The 24,628-nt window shown below is 38.9% G+C and overlaps 1 protein-coding gene across 3 annotated transcripts in view; it reads left to right on the top strand.

Moving 5' to 3' along the window:
- Nucleotides 1–24,628, top strand: part of Crppa (CDP-L-ribitol pyrophosphorylase A) — a 259,711-nt gene that overhangs the window by 17,959 nt on the left and 217,124 nt on the right. For all 3 annotated transcript variants that reach the window (XM_034514436.2, XM_076941969.1, XM_076941970.1), the window contains exon 3: nt 13,851–14,000. In XM_034514436.2, coding sequence (XP_034370327.1) covers nt 13,851–14,000 — 150 coding nt within the window. The remainder of the gene's footprint in view (nt 1–13,850; nt 14,001–24,628) is intronic.

Below are 24,628 nucleotides of genomic sequence, written 5' to 3'. Positions count from 1 at the left end.
AGATGGTGGTGGCATTAGAGAATGTCTAGGCTTATTTTTTTATTGGATATTTTATTTACATTTCAGATGTGATCCCCTTTCCCCATTTTCCACCCCACCCCAGGAACCCTCTATACCATCCCTCCTCCTCCTGCTTCTCTGAGGATGTGCCCTCACCCACCCTCCCACTCCCACCTCCCCACCCACAAATTCCCCCACACTGGGGCATCCAGTCTTCACTGAACCAAGGACTTCCTCTCCCACCTATGCCCCACAATGCCATCTTCCCCTACATATACAGCTGGAGCCATGGGTCCCTCTCTATGTGCTCCCAGGCTGGTGGTTTAGACCCTGGGGAGCTCTGGTTGGTTGGTATTGTTGGCCTCATGGGGCCACAAATCCTTTAGTCTTCTCTTTCACTCCTCCATTGGGAACCCCATGATCAGTTCAATGGTTAGCTGTGAGCTTCAGTCTCTGAATATTTCAGGCTCTGGCAGACCTCTAAGGAAACAGCTATATCAGGCTCCTGTCAGCATGTACTTCCAGACATCCATATCAGCATCTACCTTTGGTGACTGCACAAGTGATGGATACCCAGGTGGAGCAGTCTCGAGAAGGCCCCTCCTTCAGTTTTTGTCCCACACTTTGTCTCCATATTTGCCCCCATGAGTATTTTGTTACTCCTATAAGAAGGACTGCACCCATACTTTGATCTTCCTTGTTCATGAGCTTCATGTGGTCTGTGAGTTGTATCTTGGATATTGCGAGCTTTTGGGCTAATATCCAATTATCAGTGAGTGCATACCATGTGTGTTCTTTTGTAATTGGGTTACCTCACTCAGGATATTTTCTAGTTTCATCCATTTGCCTAAGAATTTCTCGAATTAATTTTTTTAATAGCTGAGTAATATTCCATTGTGTAAATGTACCACATTTTCAGTGTCCATTCCTCTGTTGAAGGACATCTGGGTTCTTTCCAGTTGGATGGAGAGATGGTTCAGCAGTTAAGAGCACTGACTGCTCTTCCACAGGTTCTGAGTTCAATTCACAGCAACCATATGGTGGCTCATAACCATCTGTAATGGGATTTTCTGGTGTGTCCGATTATCTTGTTCTGATGAACTGGAGGTATGTGAGCCTCTGGCGAATTAAATATATGTGTGTTGTTCCTCCCTGTTTCCTATCATTGGGCCTCATTGCTTCTTTGTAGTGTTTCTGTCCTTCTTTATTTCCCCAAATACCTACAAGTTTTTGTGAGATTAAAGCCCAGACACTGACTTCTCACTACAGTTTTGCCTATATAGCCAGGGAAACTGTACTTATTTATGTAAAAAGTTTTACTGTCTGTGTCTTCTTTAGCACTGGATCACAGGTACACCTTACATCTTAATCCTATAAAGCAAACTCCATGCACTTATATTGGATTGAGTTTCAGGTATTTAAAAACAGTACTTTTTCATTTGCAAGCAGGCTCTAGACCTTAAGTGTTTTCAGTCTTTAAATTCTATGGCATAGAAGTTCTCAACTCTGACACTCTACCTAATATAACTCTGTGTTATAGAAGTAGCCTTGTGCATGGTAGGATGGTTAGCTGCCTCTCTGTTTCCTCTTGGCCCCTAAATTAAGGATCACTAATATGGCAGCCACAAAGTGGGGGATAACACAATAATTCAATGTATTATAATGTGTTTATATTTATTCCTCAACAGAATGACTGATTTTGTTATCCTTCAACAACTGATTTTACTGTTTAACAAAAGGACTAATTTTTAACAAAAAGACCAATTGTCTTAAATTAATGAGTGATTGACTGTAATCAGAGTTTATAAATTGCTCTAGATATTTCGTTTGTTGATTAGGTTAAGAAAACTATGTAGTTTCACAGTATTATGAAACACTTAGCACAGAGTTTTTCTTAAAAATCAATTCTTGGATAGGAAGAAATATTTTTACCATTCTAGATTTTTAACTAGTTTCTAGCTTTAAAAAATGAGTTACTTACATTGTTTCTTTGTAGAAGTGATATCTTTGAAACTGGAAACATTGGGAAGAGTGCATCCATGTAATCTTGGGCTTATGCAATACAGCTATATTTAGCAGTGATTAATGGCACTGTAACAATCCTCTTAGACTTCATTTTGGTTCATCAGGGAAAATATAAATTAGCATTCAGTTTTACAACTCCAAGCCATGTATTCTGGGCATGTATTTCAGAGCAGAGATGGAAAATCACTTGGCAGATGTTTTATTCTATATTCAAAAATTTGACTTTTAAACAGAATTAACTGTGACTAATTACTTGTGTTTGATTGTCATCAGTGTGCTAGAAATCTGAATTATTTGTATGTAGGTGATATAGTGATCCTTCCCTGGATGACTGGGTTCCATATTGTTATCGAAGAATAACTTTTGAATTGATTCAAATCTAGAGCTAATGAAGGTATTCTTTTTCAAAACACTTCCTTTTAAAAACTGTAGTACTTCTTGGGAACAGTTGAAACTCTGTGTTTGTGAAGCTACTTACTGCTTCAAAGGTTTTTGTTTGGCTCAATTTTAAACCACCGTTGTATGGCCTTGCTTTGATTTGATTTCAAATGGGGATGGAAGAAGTATGCCAATGATGGATGATTTTATCAGGTAAAATAAGGTTTATTAACACACAAATACAACTTTTAGTAATATTAGAATTAAGGGGAATATTTCCTTTCCAGGAGTTAAAGTTGAACCAATGGCATGGAATTCCTTGTAGGATTCTTGTTGCAGATTTAGTTTAGTGGTGTCTTATAAGGTAGCAGAGTAAGATTCTCTTATGCTCTCTTCTATCTCTCTTACACCAACCCTGCCTCTCCTCTTGCCAACACACATATCAGGGTGGATATTCCCTCATCTCTTAAAGCTTTCTGGAAACACACCTCATAGATATACACAGAAGTATGTTTTCATGGTGATTCTCAATTCTATCAAGTTGACGTTTAAGGTGAATCATCAGAAAGTTCTTTTCCTATTTTGGGATTTCCCACCCTGCTTTTTGAAAGATTCTTGACATTTTGATCTTGGTATTTATTGTTGGCTGCATGGCTTTTCTATTTCAATGTAATTTTTGTGCATTTTGTGCAGAATATCCCATACAGTTTTCTTCACTGGAGCCTTTTCTTTATTTTCTTCCTCAAAAAATCTCATCAGTAGCAGCAAAACTTACTCTTTCTGTAAAATATCGCAACCACTTTGAGGGGGAGACAACTCTCTGGATGTAATTGATACCCCCTTTGATTGTCACCCTCCTCAGCTTCTAAGTACTATGTTAATTCACAGGTATGAGCCACTCAGCCTGAAGACCACAGGTGCTATAATTCCACAGGGCAGCAGCTGGTGATGCAGATATTTTCACACTTGCTAGTGTTACTTTACTGAGCCTCAACAGGCTTGTATCCATTAAGAAGTATTTCTGCTGTACACATTCTAATTAGCTATAATGCATCTGATGGTTAGTTTTTTTTTGTTTGTTTTTTGGTCAACTTGTCACAAGTTAGTGTCATCTCAGAAGATGGAATATCAGTCAAGAAAATACCTCTATCAAGTTGGCCTCCACCTATCACTTTAATTTTATAGGCTTGCCTGTTGGGCTTTTCTTGATGAATCATAGATGTAGGAGGGACCAGAATACTATGGGCAGTGCCATCCCTAGACAGGTGATCCTAGAATATATGCATGGACACATGCAAGTACTTTAACTGATTAGTGGCAAGTCGTGACAACAGTGCCAAGCTCCTAACTTTTCATTTGGAGATCACTAGGCTAGCTTCTAAGAATTTTTGATGATGTGGAAATGGTACTCTATATAATAAACTTCCCAGAGAGTTAATGTTTTAGCAGGAACTGTCTTTGTCCATAGTTGTGTCATATGAGTGACACTTTTATTTCAGGAAACATCACACAAACAAAGATTCATTGTACATATGACTCTGAACAGAGGCCCGTTCACACAGTTCTGGAGTAGGTTCCTGTAGCACTAGCATCTTTTTCTGCATTTGCTGTTGTCAGATAGGTAGTGAGCGATGGCAGAAAGGCCACAGAAGACTTCCTTTGGGATTCCCTGTTCAGAATCTTGTTTAGTGAGACCCCTGAAGCTGCTGTCACCATGCACTAATATCCTTACTGAATTTTGAGGCATGCAGAGACAAGATGTTAAGAAGAAGTTACCCCTTCTCTAATGGAATTTAAACTGTGGATGAATTCTGCTTCTAAGGAGTTAGTTTTCAATAATTAAGAGAGAAGGGTTGCTAACACTTATTTTTGAAATTGTTCTCTATGCTTTGATGCTATGTGGGGTACAATGGACACTGATATGGAGCATCTAGTATTATAAGGTTATCACTGATTTTGAAATTCTTTCCCAATTTTACTCAGTTTCATTTTCTATCCAATCATAATCTGAACTTTGTCATCTTCTGGCTTTTCAATTTAGTTATGTCACACATATGCCTAAGATAATTCTGTTTTGTATCTATTTAGGTTTTTTGAATATTGTATTTAGGGACATTTTTTAGGTAAATCTGTATAATTATACTTTATTTGTAATTACTATAATACTAAAATTCTTTTTTTTTAAACAAATGAGCTTTACTTTTTAAGCCCTTGCTACTACAGATGCCAATGAGAAAACTAACAGGGAAACTCATGGAAAGGCCTCAGAGAACAAATGTATTTACATAGTGTTATGGAGGGAATTATGGTGGAAGGGATGAGAGTAGGCAGATCTGAGGTATTTTGCTGTTTCCAGAGTTAACTGGGGTGTTGAACAGTTATAATGAGACTGGGGGAGACATCATGAATGACTTTTAAGATGCTGGACAAGATTGACTGGAACAATACAGTTGTTATTCTTGTACATGGGGATATCTGTAAGAGCACTTTGTGGTATATAGCATAGAAGATCAAAACTTTGATGTAATGCAGTAGTTTGATGTGTATTTTGAACTCAATGAAGGTAAATGGAAATGTTTAATAGGCAATTGGATGTACTAGTCCAGTGTTGCAGAGAATCTTCTAGAAGATCCATACATTTGGAAATTCTTATTTAGATAGTATTTCAAGTTATGGAATTTGATGTACATTCTATGGAATGAATGTAGTTAGAGAAGTTTTAAATTTCACATCTGTGATATTTTGAGTTGAGAAAATAAAAAAATATACTTTACACAGGAATATCAACAGGGAATATTTTGTAAATAGTTTATGAAAACTAAATGGAAACTCTCAGACTAGGAATTGTTTATTGTATTTAGCAATGTGTGAATCATTGGGGATACTGGTAAATGTTCTTCAGTTGAGGAGGTAAAACCCTAATTGATATGGATTCTGGACAGTTTGGGAGGAAACAGAAGTTGGGAACTGTCATACTATAGATACTTTAAACTTCTATCTTAGGTAGTTTCCCCCATCTGACTGAAAATTGCCTAAAAATAAGTAGTTTAAAGGAGGAAGATTTTGTCGTGGCTCGTGGTTTAGAGGTGTCTGTCCACAATCATCTGGGTATATGCCTTGTAGTTGTGTGGCATGGCAGGAATATTGTAATGGAGAGGCAAAATGAAGGGAAACTGATTATATCATTAGAGCCAGAATGTACGGTAAAAGTTTAGAGGATGCAGGAGAAAGAGAGTCAGGGAGAGAAAATAGAATATAGAAGATTAGAAGTGTATTCACTGATGCTAGAGAAACAACACTATAAGAGAAAGATAAAAAATGAGAAACATTAAATGGGGTTTGAAAGTTATTTTTTATTGAAAATAGCTAAATATTAATTTACTATCCAAACATGACATTGTGTGGTTCTCCCTTGAGTTAATTGAACTCCTTTAAAATCCCAAGAGAATTCTTGTTCCAGTTAAAAAGGCCCTGGAAAAAAAGCTGTATGAATTTAAGGCTAGCCTGTTCTACATAGTTAGTTCCAACTCAACCAGGGCTAAGTTGTGAGAGTGTTTCTCAAATATATAAATATATTTAAATATAGACATAATATTTTATTAATGTTTGGAGAATTTTTTAAATTTTATTTTGATTGTATTTAGCCTTAATCCTCCCCCTAACTCCTTCCTACCTCCTAACCTCTCCTGGCTTCCTGGAAGTGCACCTCTTTCTAATAGGAAATAACTTCAATTAAAGAGTAAATAAACAGATATGCATTCAAGCTTAACAAGCAATTTGGAGTTCTAGTACTCATGAGTGACTTCCTAAATTACATATTGGCTTAATCTATAAGGTAACAGATAAAATGCTATTAAAATTAGCAATAAGAAGAAACTCTTCATGTGTGAGTATACTTCAGATCAAATACCCACTGATAATTAAAATACCTAGAGGTAAATTTAATAACACACTTCTATTTAATTTATTGTCAACCTTATACAAGAATACACAGGGAAAGATTAAAAGAAATGCAAGGAAGTTGACAATCAAGAACCCACCTTTCACCAGAAGAGTCTTTTCTGGGATTGATAGTATTAGAGGCACTACATTCCCAGAGACATATGCTAAATGCTCTAGGTATCCTGACCTTGTAAATGCCATATAGTCATTTGGTTCTTAATTGGAAACTAAATGAGGAGACAGAGAACAGGGATCTAAGGAAGGAAACATGCCCTTCAAGGGCATGCCCTTGTGTGACTACTTCCTATAAATAGATTGCATCTCTTCGAGTTCCATTCAGATGTGAACTCATCAATAGATTAACATTAGAGCCCCGAAGATTAAGTTACTTCTCAAGGTTTCTCTTATGGACAGTTTTGTGCTGAGAATCAAAATTTCAGCACATGAGTGTTGGGGCTTATTTTATATCTGGACCCCAACTTGATTCTAGCTTGAGGTGAATTTGTGATCCAGAGTGGCAATTGACACAGCATACTTACAAACTAATGGAGATACTTAATAAAGGCTGGAAACTGAGGCAATGCAGGAAGATGACCATTGATGTGTACTTGAGAGAAATAGGTAACAGCATCTAAGTGAAGTTTCATTTGGAGCTCCGACTATTTGTATGTTTTTCAGGATCGTGCTTTAAACTTTAACTAAATTGACTCCTATACAAATACTCATGTACGTGGCATTTTCATGACTCCAGTCTTGCACTTTTCATTTCTCAAATGGCTTTTGTGTGTTGAGCTTGCTTTCTGCATCTTTTAGGATTTATTTGTCCTAAGAGTTTTTAAAGGAATTCATAAAGGGCTTCTATAAATAAGATGGTGTCATCTGCCTCAGATGGAGATAGTCTTGTGTCTTTCTGATCACATCAATTACATTTTCTTAAGAGATTCTCCCAGTTAGAATTTCCATCGTGCCTACTAGTGAAAGTGTGGCAGCAGATTTCTGTATCATTTTCCGTGATCATAAAAAGAGAACATTTAGTTTTTACTGTTCTGTCTGATCTTAGCTTTAGTATTTTCAAGATGCTTTTTAGTGGATCAAGCTCTGTTCTGTTTCTAATTTGTATGCTTTTCTGTCAAGAAGCGAGTGATGTACTTTGCGGTGTCTTCTCCATCTCCTGAGATGTCCATGTGCTTCAGCCCTTGTTCTGTTATTATGGTGTATTGCGTTTTGGTATGCTGAATCAATCTGCTTGTCCTGGAATACATTCCCCTTGGTCATGGTGGATAATGAATTTTATATGCTGTGTATACTTATAAGCAAAATCAGCCCTCCATGTCCTCAGGTTCTGCATTATAGATTTAAGCAACTGTGGAAGAAAATACTTGGGAACAAACTGCATCTGTAGTGAACATGTAGAGACTTTCTTCTTGTCAGCCCCCAATAATATACTGTAACAACTGCTTACATTATATTTACATTGTATGTGGTGTAAGTAATCTAGAAATGATTTAAAGTATCTGAGAGGCTGTGGGTAGTTATATGTAAATCCCATGGCACTTACATAAGGGATTTTAGTGTGCACATGTAGTTCTGGAACCAATCCCCGGAGGATACAGAGGATGATTGCATTTAGGGATTTGTATATATGTTCACGAGGCTATTGTTCTGCAGTTACTCTCCCTGTGGTGTCTTTGCTTTGTGTGGGTATTGAGAGAACACTGGATTTTGCCAAGTGAGTGAGCAAGGATTCCCTTCCTCTTCCCTCTCCTGCACTTTTCTTTTTGAAAACCGTGTTGGAGTAATTGGTATATTCATTACAATTTTTATATAATTAATTGCCATACCAGTCTTGACTTTGTTCATTGTAGGAATTTAGGTTGCTAACTCAATTTTCTTGTCACAAACTATTTTCAGGTTTTTTCTTCTATTTTTAAGTTTGTTTTTGATAGATTGTGTATAAGTAGGTATTCAAAACAAAAGGCTTCCTCTCACGATCATCACTTATCCAGATGCAATTTCTATAACTCACGTTTTGAAATTGTTCAAGAGGAACAAAGACTCACATAGATGTTTCAGTGATACTTAAGCCAAGTCCCTCGAGTACTGGCGCATTGCCTGTGTTTTCATCTTAAGGTATCTTCAAGTTCCCAACTGATTCTCTAGACTCATTGGTTTATTTATTTTTTTTTTGGTAGTATATTTTTAAATTTATATGTATTTCTGAAACTTCTAACTTTCTGCTCTAATTTCTATTCTAAAGAGAATATTCTTAGTATGATTTGAATCCTTCAAAATTTATTGAGTCTATTTTTTCCCCAACATAATGAATACTTGTATTAATTATTTGGGGATTTTCACACTCAGTTCCCATTCCTTCCAGGTCTCCCTACCCCCAATGCCAAAATCAACAACAACAACAACAACAACAACAACAACAACAACAAATTCCACCAATTCCAATTTGTGTTTTTCATATATTCACTGGAGCCTGGTCAAACTCCCAGTGGCCGGCCCCTTAGAATAATGAATCTTTCTCCACTCCAACCTCTGCCAGAAGCTATTCCTTATGAAGAGCTCTATTTTAGCCTCTTCATCATAGTTTCTTAGGACTCAATTTAATAGCTTCATGCCTGGAATCTCTCTCTCTCTCTCTCTCTCTCTCTCTCTCTCTCTCTCTCTTTCTTTGGAGGGGGAGAGGAGGAGGGGAGATTGTCAAAGAAGCCTTCAATGTCTTTTATTCTCAGTCACGAGCCTGCAGTCATCCATTCAACTGTGAAGAAGCTTTTTTGCCCATAGCCACCAGCAGCAGCATGATCATGAACTTCAAGATGCTTTCTGATGGCAGTTGGGATCGTGGACATCAATATGGCTCCAGTGGCAGCACAGACCACAGACCACAGACCTCCAGCAGCAGCATGGATCTTGGACATCAGTATGGTCTCTTGTGGCAACATGGACCACAATATCAACATGCCCTATGGTGGCAGCACAGAACACAGACATAAACATGGTCTCTGGCAGCTGCACAGACCATGGACATCAACTCCGCCTCTGGTGGCATCTGAACCTCAGAAGACTTAAGCCAGAAAATGAGCCATTCTTTATCTCAGATACCTTGTGTTTGTTCAGAGTCAGTGCTGTTGGGCATCTAGGCTGTGTGTGGGACAGCCACCCTGCATACATCCCAGGCATGACCATTGTGATTGGAGCCCAAAGTCAGCACCAAGGCCATGAGCTTTCCTGCCCCCTAGCATTGTGATCAGTGTGAGCTATATCAGCAGTGGTGGCTTCACTGTGGGTAATGTTGGTACTGACCTAGCAGGCTGTGAAGGGTCCTAGGCTGCACTCATCAGTGACATGCTTCTTTGTCTGCTGTCCCATGCCAGCTGACACCAGTCCATCACTGGTTCTGCTTCTCTCCATTGCAGCTCTGTTCTGCCATCTCTTTGTCCAATTTTATGAATCTGATTTTTAAAAACACCTTTCCAAAAGACATACCTCTTTTCAGTTATGTTGGAGATATCGTGTGCTCTGTGGTTCATCTTCAGCTGTAGCATCTCTTGGTGAAGATTCTGTGGATCTCTCACACTCCCTGGAGCATACCTGGGGCCCCATGGGTGCTAGTGGCCACCTTTAATATTTTCTCTATTATGTCTTACTCTATGGTAACCATGGTCTACCTTGGAGGATTTTACATGCCACTTAAGAACCTATATTTTGTTATTGTTGGTTAGCACATAAATAAGACTTATGTAGCTTTAAACACTTTTTAAGACTTTCGTTTCCATGTTGATATGCCTAATTGATATGACTTTATTGAAGGTATTTGTATTAGTTACAGTTTCTATTGCTGTAATGGAACACCATGACCAAAAAGCAAGTTAGGGAGGAAAGAATTTATTTGGTTTACATTTACCCATGTTTGCCTATCAATAAAGCCAGTGTATCTTGCAAACTAGACATTGTGGGAAGGCAAAGCCATGTCCATATATGTTTCTGACCTAGTGTTCTTACAACAGAAATGTTCTCTCATCACTCTATCCTTCTATTATTATTGTTATGCATATGCCCTCTATGTGTTACAACTGAAATCCACTGTTAGAGTTATTAGCTCAGTAGCTCTATAGCTCCTTCTAGAAGCTGGAAGGAGAGAAGTAGACAAGCACGTATGGTTTTTATTTTCGTTGGAGATTTTAGCCTTATTGGTCACCATATTCATGTTCCCATTCACTGTAATCTTATTACGTGTTTATCTCTGTTCATGTTTTGTTTTTTGTTTTAATTGCATTTTAATGGGCGGATTATGTATTTACTATTTAATTCAGTTGGTTTTTCAATCAGTTAATAAAAGAAGGGAGGAAATTTCTATTTTTCCCTGTTGTTTTCAATTTGCTGGTACCTGAATGATGAGCTTTTTCCTGCATAAGAATTGCTGTTGGTCATTTTGTTTAGACTGAAGAATATCATATATAGTCTATAAAGTGAGCTGGCTAGCTGATTAGTTTCTTTTTTGTTTTTTAATTTCTTCTTTTGAGGTGCTGGTTCTGTGGTTGTAGACTAGATTATTATTTTTCTTTCACTGTGACTGCTGCCTTTTCTGGCTCTCTTCCTTTCTCTTGGGGAATAACTGTTGAGCTGTAGAGAGTCATGTTAATTCTTGCAACTCTGAATCCTAGGATTCCTATTGGCAAAAGAAAGTATCTGAAAACCTTGTTTTCACTTCAGACATGATCCCCTCAGTTTTCTGAACACAGTATCAAGAAACCTTTGAAACCTACATGTTTACCTGGGGGCAGTTTCTGTGGCTTCCCTAGTCCCTTCATCTACCAGTCAGACTGTTATCTTTGGCTACAATGCTTTATTAAGAATGGAATGTGTTCACAACTATGTGTTTCTACTTCCAGATACTGGCTGGTTCCTACCTTCTACCTTTCCAAGAAATGTTGTTTGCTTGTTTTATGACTTGGCACTCCACTTGAGTCTTATGCACAGAAAGCTTCAAATGTTGATCTCTCAGAGGTCAGAAAGTTGCGTGTGTGGATTCAGGTTGAGATGGCAGGGTTTGGCCTAGTTGGCTCTGACGGCTTTGGTTTCGCCTCATGCTGCCGACTGGTATCACTCCTGGCTGTTCAGCATCGTCCTTTGGGAGCTGTTCGGCTCTATTTTTCATAATGCCCATGGCATACTTCCTCTGCAGTCTGACCCAGTTAATCACTGGCCTTTTGACAGGGGTAGGTTTAAGACCAATGTTTGAAGTTTGTTTTGATCATAGTGGGTGGGAGTTTTGTTAGTTGTGCTTCCTGCTTCCTGTGTCTTCTGGTAAATAGCCTTAAATTTAGCTTTTTTTTTTCCTGGTCTTTCATAGATTCCAGTATCCTCTTAATTGCTTCTTATAATCTCCTTTTTCTAAGAATGAACTTAGTCTGAATTTCTCTCTCTCTCTCTCTCTCTCTCTCTCTCTCTCTCTCTCTCTCTCTCTCTCTCTCTCTCTCTCTCTCTTTCTCTGAGGGGGAGTTCTCTCCCTCTATAAAATTTTTGTGCTACTCTGGAGCTGTGGGTGTGCATAGTGTCCACTTTCTTTTGGAGTGGCACCTACTTCATTGTCCTGGTACTTAAAGAGAGCCTTAAAGAATCGGGCTGCCTTCCTGTCAGTCTTTTCCTAGCATACAAACTTTGCTCTGCCTCTGAGCAGGAGAACATCTGGGCCACATTTGCATGGTTTCAGTGTCTGCACAAGGCTGACTGGACCACTGCCTACTTACTTTTTCCACTATGATCTGGAACCAGCGCCCTGCACTTTTGTTTGTATTGTTTTTGTCGCCCGCCCACACCCCTCCTTTAAGCTCTGTCTACCTCTCTTGGAGCTGCTGTTACACTGAACTGAGGGTGGAGTAGCAGTCACTGCTGAAGGGCCACATAAACTTTTTATTCCCAACCAAGATTCAGATTTTCTCAAGTAAGTTTTCCGTCTGCTATAGGAAAACACAGTTTCCCCCGGAACAGTTCTCAAAGACTTTCGGTGGTTGCATTAAAAATACAGTTTATGTCATTCACTGCCTGCTTCACCTCCTGCCCTCCCAATCTGGGTCTTTCATATTTTCTCTTTGTTTTTTTTTCCCCTTTCATTATGGCCTGGCATGGAATTCTAGTAGTGCCTGTAGGTAGCTGTAGTGGAAATTTAATATTTTTCTGAAAAATTCAGGTGCACATGTCTCTTTCCCATTTTATCCTCAACCCCTTGTTGCAGGTCATAGGTATGAGTCCCTTCCCCCCTGGCTGCCTCACTTTTGTACTTGTGTCTAGTGGGCACGTTTGAGTTGATTTGCTGGAAACAGTGAAGCAATTATAAACGGTCTCCTTGGCTCATGCGTTCGCTCTGTTTGCAGTCAACTCCCTGGCTTCTGTAAAGTACCCTGTGCATTGCCTTGATTGGGTGATGATCTCTTCAGAGCCCACTTGTGTTCTTGGTGTATTACTCATGAGCCAAGATGCTCAGGTAACAATTCTGTGGAAGAAATGCATGTTGGAGTAAAGATACAAGGGTTTAGTTGATGCCTCCCTTTTGATGCCTCCTTTGAGGCTACTTCATTGAGGTAGCTGTCTGATAAGGGCAGTCAAGAGCACGCTGTAAGGGGAACCCTAATGAAAGTAAATGGCAGATGGTTAGTCACGAAGGAGTCATCCTTAGCATGCAGTTTAGTTGCAGCTGTTAATGAGACAGGGCTTCCATTGTAGACATGGAAATGAGTGGATGCCTTGACTGAGGAAGTGGTACACGGACCTTATGTTTGAAAAGAAATGTTTGTAAAATGAATTAGCGCAAGACATAAATTCTTTCTTATTCAGGTTGTTTAGTCTCCAAGTGGGGGTCCTGGGGAGTTTGTCTCTTTAATGATCCAATGTGTAAATTAAATATTCTGAAAGCACACTCATTTCTAAGCATTAATTGGAAACTCATTTCAATTGTTTCACAATAGTCTCTTTCTTTCCCTCCCATCTTCAGGGACAACCCAATTGTCCTGTGACATTCCTTTCTAGAGTTTGACCTCAGTGACTTAGGATGGAAAGGATTCTTATTTCATTTATTTATGTGTGTGTGATGTGTAAGGGTGCATGTGTCACACTACGAAAATAAAGCTCAGGGGACCACGTGTGGGAGTCTGTTTCCTTCATCTACCAGACGGGTCCTAGGGATCAAACCCAGCTCATCTAGCAATGCACATTTAGTTATTCACTGAGCCAATTTAGCCTACCTGCTAGAAATAAAATTGAGTATACAATAAAGCAGTATTTCCATCTTGAAGTGCATGGAATTGCCATTCTATGAAATTTATTTTCAAAATTTTAGATGTGAATGGTGAATTGAGCAAACACTTTTGTTTACATGCTTTCTCAGGAGAGATTGATGAATGTGTGAAGTCTGGTTTTGGAAGAGATGTTGAATTTAGTTTTCCTTCAAAGGCTCTGTAGGTAAAGTAAATATGCATTTCCCTTTGTTTGGCTTATAGGCAGCAGGAGCAATTCGACCCCTGGTGTCCACTGTCATCAGTCCCTCTGCTGATGGTCACTTAGACCACTCACTGGACCGTGCCAAGCATAGGGCAAGCGAAATGCCCCAGGCTTTTCTCTTTGATGTGATCTATGAAGCATATCAGCAGGTAAGAATCTGGGCTTGAAAAAGCTGTTGGTTCTGTCATGCTTTTTAAAATTGTGTCCACATTTGAATTTTTAAAAAAACCTGTGAGACTCAGCATATAGCCATACTCTAGGCCAGTTTGTATTACATTGGACTAATAGAGGCATTCTACTGGCTTAGAACAGACTCTCAGGCTGTGCATCTGGCAGAATCCTTTTGGAAGCTGCTTGAGCTCTCTTTCCTTTGATGGGTCACAGAAAGCACTTCCTGGAGCAATGAAAGTGCAGGAATGCAGGTGTAATGCTTGGAAGTCCATTAGAGGCTCAGAGCGCAGGGGCTTTGTTGGGGTTGGTCACATACATGTCCTCTGGCTAGCACTTACAGAAATTCCACGGTCTCCAGAGGACCGCAGATGCTCAGTGTAAACACTGCTGTGCATTCAGACAGTCCAAGTACAGTGAGTCCGCCATAACAGAGTCTTCCCAAACACTGTGCCACATCTACCTTACAAACTTGTCTTCTTGAGGAGAGTAGTTTTACGTCCATTTTGGTAAATTTTCTGGCACAGATACCTACACAGCTTAATTAAATATTTAACTTAAGCAACTATAAAAATATCATCTCATAAATTGATACTAGAATATATGTTCTTTCTTTCACTTGAAAACCCTCTGTACTTATATGCTTTTATTGATATTTGTTTACGTAGTTGAATAAGTCATTATTGAGTATCATACATTGATCTATCAGAAACTTTTCAGTGAAACATAATGGATTAATTCTGTGCTTGATTGAAGTTGGGTAATCAGTAAATGTGTTGAAAGAGATGGGCAGTTAGGGTTATAGGATAATGGTAACAGATACATTTATACTAATTATGCCAGATACAGTTAGGTTAGTGGTATGGTTATTCACATACATACATTCAATTATCAGTACTTGGTTCCAGTTAGTTTTAGAAAAAGATTATATAGAATTTTACTTTCATGAGAAATGCAGCCAGATTTCTTTCCTTTAAAATAATTTGGAGTACAGGACATTACTTTGAGAATTATATTTTAATTATACTCATTATGCTATTATGAATTTCTCCAAGTTGAGTTCACATATCCCATTTTTGTAGACTGGATGTTGCTGAGCTACATTCCGCCATTGGCATATTTCTGAGGTTTGTGAAAGTGTTTACTAACTTTAATATATACCCTTCTATGTTGTAGTCTGAATACGAACTGTCTACCATAGGACAGGTTTATGCATTGACTACTTGGTCCCAATCTGGTGCTGCTGTGGTAGGAGTTGGTAGGAACTTTATAATGGAGGCTGGAGGAAGTAGGCTACTGGTGGCATACCTTTGACACATAAGTCTTGTCCTGTTCTCCTTTAGTTTACTTTTTGTTTTTTGAGACAGGCTTTCATAGCCCAGTATGACTTCAAACTATCTATGTAGACCAGGCTGGCCTTGGACATCTGTGCTGGGGATATTAACATGAATCACCATGTCTGTCCTGCTCTCATTCTGAATCCCTTCCTCTGCTTCTTGAGTGGTTCTTTCTTTGAGGTTAGGCTGTAACCTCTGGAATCATGAACACCATTTGCCCTTCTTCCTTTAAGTCATTTCTCTGAGGTATTTTGTCGCTATAACAATGAAAAAGCCCAAGACATGTGACATGGTTTTGGCAACTGGGATAATTTAGATAGTGTAGTATGAAATGCTAATATTTTGAATGGATTTGAAGGTAAAACTGGAATAATTCTCCCAGTAGATTGTATCTCACATATCAAAGATGAGAAATAGTCATTAGCTCAAATCTTTGTCCTGAGAGACTAGGATGTAGGCATCTTTATTTGAGATGGAAATGAAGGTTTTGGAAGATTAGAATTAGAATCTTGAAAAATTAGTTGTAGACTTATGTGTTAGGTTGGAGGATTTGGAAAAAAGGCAAGATGGCCTGAGCCAAGAGGTCCCCATCCTTCTCCTCTGACCAGGAGCGTACATTTGCAAAGGCCCACCCAAACAATAGACACTATCAGCTCCTAGTTCTGGATTCCAGTGTGACTACTAGATCTAAGACTCACATCCAGGTCTTGCCAAAGACTTCCCAAATAAGGATATAACCCTGGTACCTCACCATCATGTCACAACTCCCCATCCCTTAATCCCCTTTAAGAAACTCCTACCCCAGCCTAACCTTGTGACTTTTCTGAACCTGCCCAAGAGCTGCTCCATTAAACCAGACTTTTTACTATAAATTCAACTCAATTTGATTTATGTCAGTGAGGAAGCCATTTAATATGATTGAGTGCTAAGAAAGTGTAATAAAGAGTAAACTGCTTTTGCTAAAAATGCAGAGTCTTTACTTCCTCATGGGATGTCTGATGAGTTAATTAATGGATGATGTTGAAAGTTCTTCCTTCATTTTGTATCTCCCTTCTTTATTGTTTCAAAACTTGGGAGCAGATCCTGACCCAACTGTGCATGTAAATGTTAGTCATCTAATCCTGTGCACAGAAATCTGCCCTTTTGGAGCTGAAGACTCCAAAATAGAAGAACTAAGATATTTTCAATGGATTCTCAATTTCCAGCATCTACAGTCTTCTCCTCCAGAATCCTGGAGTTATGTCTCCAAGTTTTCAGTCATTTCCCCAAGCTTTTCAGGGACAGGAGGGCCTCTCGGGCAGACCATCTCATGTTGAGGAGCAAGCAAAGAATCAATGATTCCCTTTACTCTAAAGAGCAGTATGGGAACCAAATTACCACTTGTTTTAGAGCCACACTTTTAATAGACAAGGATCCTGCAAACAAGCAGATTGGCTTCCTAAACATGGGCAGTTCTTTAAGCACCAGAGGAAAGATGGTATTGACAAGAGCTGGGATAATGACCAATCAGACGACAATTTGACAGAGACTGCTCAGTTCCTGTGCAATATAGAACGCATATTAACACCTATAAGTATCAGCACTTACCAAGCCAGGGTTACCTGATTATGGTCGGGAGGAATGTCATCTATCAGGCATGGATGGAGTGGTTTCAGAAAGACTGAGGTTGAGACTTTTTATACCCTTATCAGAACTAGTACAATGGTAATTGTTAGGACACTGTGACATTTCTGAGATATACAGGGAACACATGATTAATATCTAAGATTAAAATGGTATTGTGAAACCTCTACATGCTTCTCTGACTTCTAGCAAATGCAGAGAAACACAGGTAGCCTGAATACTTCATTGCCCATGAGAGTGCCTTGGTTTCCCAGAACTGAAAAGCACATAGTGTCCCAGGAGCTACAGACTCTAACTTAAATAATACTATGATGCATGCCTGTCAATGCAGCTAGACCAGGTCTCCATAATTCCCTGAAAACTTCACTTAGGACATGAACCAACTGGTTTTTCTAATAATGTTTATTTTCTTCCTTGCCTACCTTTCTTTTTTCCTTTCTTCCCTTCTTCCTTCCTATTTGCCTATCTATCTATCTATCTATCTATCTATCTATCTATCTATCTATCTATCTACCTATCTGCATGCTTGAGCACACACGTACATATGTAAAATTTTCTTTTCTTTCTTTCAACATTACTCTTCTCTTTGCTTGTAGACATAATTTATTGGGATTCCCAATCGTTGAATCCACTGTGTCCTAGGACTTTAGAAACAGAGAAAGATTTTAGTGCAGATGTTTAGCTAGACAGAGTTGCTGTCATATAGGCATTTCATGCTTTGGATTTGACCAAGATCATAAAATGAATGGATGTCGTGAGAGTAGAAGAGAACAAAAGGCTGAGCCAGGGGTTTGAAGTTGTAGAGGAATTGTTATTTCATATGGCTCTTTGCTGTTTCTAAAAATGACCAGAAGCCCCAGGCCTTAAAGCTCCAGTTTTATTCTTTTACAGTCCTGGAGATGGGAAGTCTAAATCAAGGTGTTGACAGAATTGTGTCACTTCTGGAGGAGCTCCAGGAGACTTGCCTCTTGTCCTTCCCTTTCCTCCATGTTGCTTGCATTACTTGGTCCTGACCCTTTTCTTGCATCTTTAAGGCCACATACCCTGAGGTTCACTCTGGTTTTCTGCTTCTTAGGATCCCTGTGATTTCTAGGACTCACTTGGATAATTCAGGATAATTTCCTTGTCTCATTTAATTTAATCACACTGTCAAAGTCCTTTGACATCTATCTGTTAATAAATTTATGGATTAGGGCATGGGCATCATTGTACAGATAAAACTTGTACAGCACAGCACAGTGATGAAGGATGACCGGCTCAGGAGGAAGATGATTGGTTATGCAGCCGAGCAGGTCACATCTCAGAACCTCAGTGAAGGAAATTCTTGGCATAGTGAAACCACTGTGCTGAGGGACAGAAGTGGATTTATGGAAAATTGTGTCCACGGATCTTAGCAGATTGCTGAGATATCACTAGATTGTGCATAGGGCTTGCTGTACATGAAAACATGGATTGAGTTAATTTCAGGGAGAATACAGGACCAGTTTGGGGAAGAACGTTGGCATATTTAAGCAGGAAAGAATTGGGTAGGTACAAGCAGTTTTAGATCAAGATAGATGACCTAACAACTCACTGACGGAAATGATTCACTAACAGACAACATTGCAGTGAGACAGGGACCCCTGTAGTAAGAGTGTTAGCTCTAGGGAGCAGGTCTTTTATACATGGTGGGGTTGTAAGCACCGTATTTAGACTTTTGAATAGTAAATACTGCTGTTTCTTTCTTTTCTTCTCTCCCCACCTTTTTGTGCTAGAGATTGAACCCAGGAACTTGTATATGTTAGGCAAACACTTTGTCAGCTTTTACTCTTGTATTAAGCCTACACACAACAAAACACAACACAACACACACACACACACACACACACACACACACACACTCTTTTCACAAAAGTAACAGATTTCTTTTGGGGGTATTTATAGAAAACTGTAAGAAAAACTTTTCATTGAGAAATCAGCAAAGCTATTGAATGCTTCAGTCATTTATGTGGCCTTGAGATATGGACTTATATTGACTTGTTTTGTCTTCAGGATAGAACTTCTCTTTGTGCAAATCATGTAAAAAATGCATACTGGAACTCACCATTTCCCAAGAGTTGAGTAGAAATATGCTCATTGTAGCCCAAGTTGGTTGAAGTTGAATAATGAGGCATATGCACTTGGATGTTGTAGGTGACTTTTTTGGATATTGTAGGTGACTCTGGAGGGTCCAGAGGCCACGCTTTTGCTCTGTGCAGCCTGCTGTTCTTAGTTCCCTTGCTGCTTTCTACATATCTCATCTGTGCTCTGACCATTTTTAGCTCCTTTTAGTTCCTTCACATATGCTTCCGGGATTGAGTTCCAATTTTATGATGCTCTTCAGATACAAAACAGATACTTGGAAAGCTTTTCCAGTTCCAGGTAGACAAGTTAGGCCAAGTCATTCTGTGTTTTTGATTCCTTCCCACAGTGACTAAGGAATTCAACTGTGAAATAGACTGTGAGCCCCATGAAGGTAGATGTCTTAGGGTTTCAACTGCTGTGATAAAAGATCTTAACAAACCAAACCAAACCAAACCAAACCAAACCAAACCAAACCAAACCAAAGACAAACAAACAAACAACAACAACAACAACAACAAACAAACAAAACAAAAAACCTGGAGCAGACAAAGCATATTTCATTGTACAGGCTGCAGTGCATCATCCAGGGAAGTCAGGAGAGGAACTCATGTCAGGTACCTGGAGGCAGGAATAGATATAGAGGCCATGGAGGAGTGCTGATGACTGTACCATTCAGCTTGCTTTCTTATAGCATCCAGGACCATCCACTCAGGAGTAGCATACATGCCGACTGAAGTTTGAATGCAATATCCTTCTCAGTTTGTACTGATTTTTGCTATGTCTCTGGGTATGAAATATGAGAAAATAAAGAATATAATCAAGATTATATTCCTAACACATAGCCTACCCATTACTCACATGGGTTGAAATGAATGAAGTCTGGGTCTTATATAATCAGCCTATCTGGGAATCAGCTGCTGAGTTAATAGGAAACCACTTAAAAAGATGGGATTATATGAAAGGTGTTTTGCTTTTGTCTCCAGAGCATTGTGATTATTGGTAGTTTATTTCCTTTTTACAGTCTTGTTTCTTGTACCATTTTCTTTCATCTTGGATCATTCAGCTAGCATGAACTAGGACAATACTGAGTGTGTAATGGGGCTTGGATTAGAGGTTGAGCTTTTTGATATTTTCAATTGAAAAAAAGGAGCCTAAGAATGATAATGATATCCTCTGGGGACCTACAGAGTTAAGGAGAAAGAGGAGGACATGTTTCTTAGCATGTGTATGAGGAAAGGGATGAAAGGGTGTGTGTGTGTGTGTGTGGGTGTGTGTACATGTTGTACAAGTGAATGGCAGGAAATAAGGAAAGATGAATATGAAATAGATAGGGATCAAAAGGTGAAACATTCTGCATCAGAAAGAGGAGGTTTTTCAGTTAGTGTTTCTACAAACCATTATTTCCTTCTGCATAAACGTCAGTTGCCAACTATGCATAGTAACTCTTGGTGAAATCTCAACTGGAAATGTAAACAGGACTTGCATCCGTGATGCCTCCTGCTGTAGACCAGACTCAGTCTCTGTGGTGTGTTGGAAATTGAACACTATCTGAGTCATGGTGTTCTATACTCTATTTACTTTGTCATTTTCTTTTCTATGTTAATTTTTTTTCTAGCAGTTATTGCAACAGGTATGCTAACTCAGTGATGTTATTTTTCTTGTCCTCTTATGGGAAAATTCTGGAATTTAGATCAAGATTCTGTAACCTTTGCTGGGATCTTTAAGCACAAAAGTCCTTATCTACAGAAATTCTTGGGCATTTGTCTAAAAACCATAAATTATTTCTTCCTCTGGTTTAATTCTAGTGTATCATGTACGGTTACAGTGGTACATTTTATTCTCATGGTATTACCTTCTCACTTCACATATAAAGTCTTCAATGCATTTGGAGATCATTTAAAATATTTTGTACTTCAGGGCTCTTCCTTCTCTTCCTAAGCTTTTTCTGACATCATTCATTAATCATCCATTCTTAGTAATTTGTGCCTTCTTTGTATGGTTAATATCTGTTATATACATATATGGAGTACTTTGGGGTTCATTATTTGTTGATTTCAGTGAAGCCACTTCATTTTAATTTTCTTAATTACTTTCAAAAATGTCTTCTTGGCAGAGGTTCCCCAGGAATGTAAGCCTTAGGCAAAACTTAAATGCTGATACAAGAAGATATATTACTAATCTGCCCACTGCCTCAGGAGTACACAGAACTTGCCTTTTCATCTCCCAGATAGGATGAACAGAGGGTTTGCATGCCTCTCTGAGTCAACTGTCTAAAGAGACAGGACTCACCTGCCTCTTTCTTAGCTTCACTCTCACAAAAGGTCAAACTCTGACCTATCAAACCTTGCTCCTGTCACTAAGCCACATCAGAAATGAAGGAAGCCATATACCTTGGCAGCTGCCATGGAACTTTACCATAGTATCCACAGAGAGGAACCACAGACATTCCATCTGCAGATATAGGACTGGTAGCTCACATGCTGTCCCCTTGGTACATAGGGCTGGGAAAGACCAGAGCGCAAGCATTCTGTGTTACTGGCATCCCATGCATTGGCCTTCATTATATTTCAACCAGTTATATGTCTGATAAATTCCTCATGTTTGGATATTTTTACTGGTATTCAATGGAACTAGAAAGAAGAATTAAACTGATGTTCTTTCATTTTAATTCTTAGTTTTGAACATCCAACTTATTTACTCAAAACTTTCACTTTTAGGGACATTGCTTTTTATATTATATATTTCTTTAGTGATTTCTCAAGTTACTAAGGTATTTCCTATTACATTTCATAAATAATATTTATTGCTATATGTTTTTTTACATTGGTGTATTGAATTTATACATAGCAAATATTGAAAACTTAGTGTTAAGCCTTTACTTGAATTGTAAGGTGATGATAACATGCCATGTCTTCCTTTGCTTTGGCTAAGACCTTAGTGTAATTTTATAGAACATTAAGCCTAGTGATAGTTGAATCTGTGTCACTGTATGATTTAAAAAATTAACAAATTATCCTTTAGCATAAAATATAACACGCCCTAAAGACGTGGTTTTTGTCCTTTTGTACTGTGGAAGAGAGAATAATACTTACTGTAAAATGCCTACAAAACACCACCACCCAACCTTTAGACTTCGAATTAACAAGACATGAAAATAGTTCTTGCTTTAGGTTAAACAGATTTAAAGACTATGGCTTGGATGTGGTTGAATTTCAAATGTGTGTAAAAATAACAGAAGAAAATCAAAGGAGAAAACACGCAGAGGCTATGGACTCAGAGCTTAGGAAGAGGCTAACAAAAACATGCCTCTTTCTTCCTGTGGTTTGCTCTGAATCTGTGCTATTGTACTAGAAAAAAAGAATCTTATGGAACGTATTTTGATTTGGAATACTATTTGAGATACCACATACTTCTCATGTGAGAAAGTTAAAGGCGGGGATGCCAGTGTGAGAAACAGGCAGACAATATTGCTACATGTTCTGTAAGGAGGAATGCTGGCCTCTCCTCACATGGGGATGGCAGTGTAAGAAGAGGCAGGCAGTATTCCTTCATGTTCTCCTATAAGGAAGAATGCTGGCCTCTTGGCAGTGTTGAGGGCATTTGCTTTTCACAATCCTGACCTCTTTGTTTAAGAATTTAGCAAGCTGCCTTTTTTTTTTTTTAATGATAAAATGAACTTTAAGCCACCGTGTCACCTCTTCCCAGTCTTTTGCTACAGGATTCTGCCCGTCAGATTAGGGGTTTGTTTCTGGTGGACAGTGAGGAGGGGCCGGACATGACAAGGAAAACTAACATAGGTGGACACTGAAGAACTAAACATAACTGAGACTCATACTTGAGGTTTTGTATGGCGAGAAGTGACCGTTACTAGTTTTCAGGCTATCATCTGACAGAGGGTGGCAGACTGATCAGAAACACAGTAGTCCAGGATGGTAGCACTGTACTTACATCACAAAGTGAATGTGAACAAGAACATGCACTGTTCAGTGTTTCGAAGGAAAACTCATTGATTGGTGTTAATAGCAGAGGGAAGCCTCGTGGTAAACTTGATGAAGTCACTTAGGCTAGGCTCTCTTTTGCTCCTGTGGATCGCACTTGTTCCTTCTAAATCTCAGTCATACAGTGTGTACATTCCTATATTGGGAGCTTTATGGCCTGTATAAACCCTTTTCTTAGGCAGGCAGGCCTTAGAATTTCCATTCTTTGAATTTTTGGCCTTTTATTTTGTTTTAGAAAGTTGTAGCATGATAGAACAAGTATGGGGAGATTGATGGTATAGTTTATCAAAAGGATGTAGGGTTTAAAACCACATTATATGTTTTTCAAACCTTCCTCACTGTCTTTAGGCCGCTGAAGGAATTCCTCTGTGTGTTCCTGAATTGTATGCTCTTCCTCGGTGGTAGGTGTCACCATGTCAGTTTGATCAAGCTGGGATTCATGCTTGGTTTGGGCGAATCAGTAGGACCATGGCAGCAGTGCTGAGAAGGCAGACATGCATCAGACACAGCTCTCTCCAAGGACCTTTCCTGTCAGCCAGGCTGAACAACTGACTTTAAAGGTCTTTGTGTGTGTGTGTGGTGGTGGTGGGTGGGGCTGGAGAGATGGCTCAGCAGTTAAGAGCACTGACTGCTCTTCCAGAGGTCTTGAGTTCAATTCCCAGCACCCACATGGTGGCTCACAACTGACTGTAGCCCATGGGATCCAATGCCTTCTTCCGGTGTGCATACATGCAGACAAAACCCTATATACATAAAATACATACCTAAAAAGGTCTTTTGGACTTTCGGGCTATTCTTGTCACCGAGGTTCATCCCAGAGCATGTTTTCTTCCTGCTTACACTATTGAGCGTTAGTAGCAGCCATTGGGATTCAGTTTAAGCACAGACCCACAGAAGCAGTGGACAGTTGCTGGCCTGTTTTTTCCTTTTTTTTTCTTTTTCTTTTGTGAATTCCCTTAGCTCCCCATAAGTGGCTGGTGAGCGTGGCCTGACAGACTCAGCACCCAGGGTTTTCTCTGCAATATTTCCACCGTTTTGTTCTTTTCCTTCCCTACTTTCCCAGTGTTTTAAGAGTTAATCTTTCTCATCTAGTACATATGGTGTTTCTCTTTCCCATGCAGCTTGTGATTCAGTTTAAGCACAGAAAGCAGACTATTCTTTAATCCAGTAATGTATGCACAAGCAGCTCTTACTTCCCTATATTTCCAATGTTAAATTATTTTCTTGTCATGTTTTAAAATGCATATACTTAAAAAAATACCCATGTCTCATATAAAGTAGTCATTTTTTGAGATGTTTGATGCCAATGTTGTTTGAGTTTGTAATATAAGCTTCTTGGGTGTATCACAAAGGACTAGCTAGTGCCAAAAGACCTAGAAGGAAAAGCTTTGCTTTTAAGTGGTTTTGGCAGGGGTTTGGTTTGTTGGTATGCATCTTAGTACACTGTAAAGTCTGTGCTATTTCTAATATAAGGTTCTCTACAGAAGTTAAAGCTAGCCTGTTTATGAATTCACCCATGTTATAGAAATTACCCAGCTCTGAAATAGT

This window comes from Arvicanthis niloticus, chromosome 11 (assembly GCF_011762505.2).
Source record: "Arvicanthis niloticus isolate mArvNil1 chromosome 11, mArvNil1.pat.X, whole genome shotgun sequence".
NCBI lineage: Eukaryota > Metazoa > Chordata > Mammalia > Rodentia > Muridae > Arvicanthis > Arvicanthis niloticus.
This window is presented reverse-complemented; position numbering and strand designations above follow the sequence as displayed.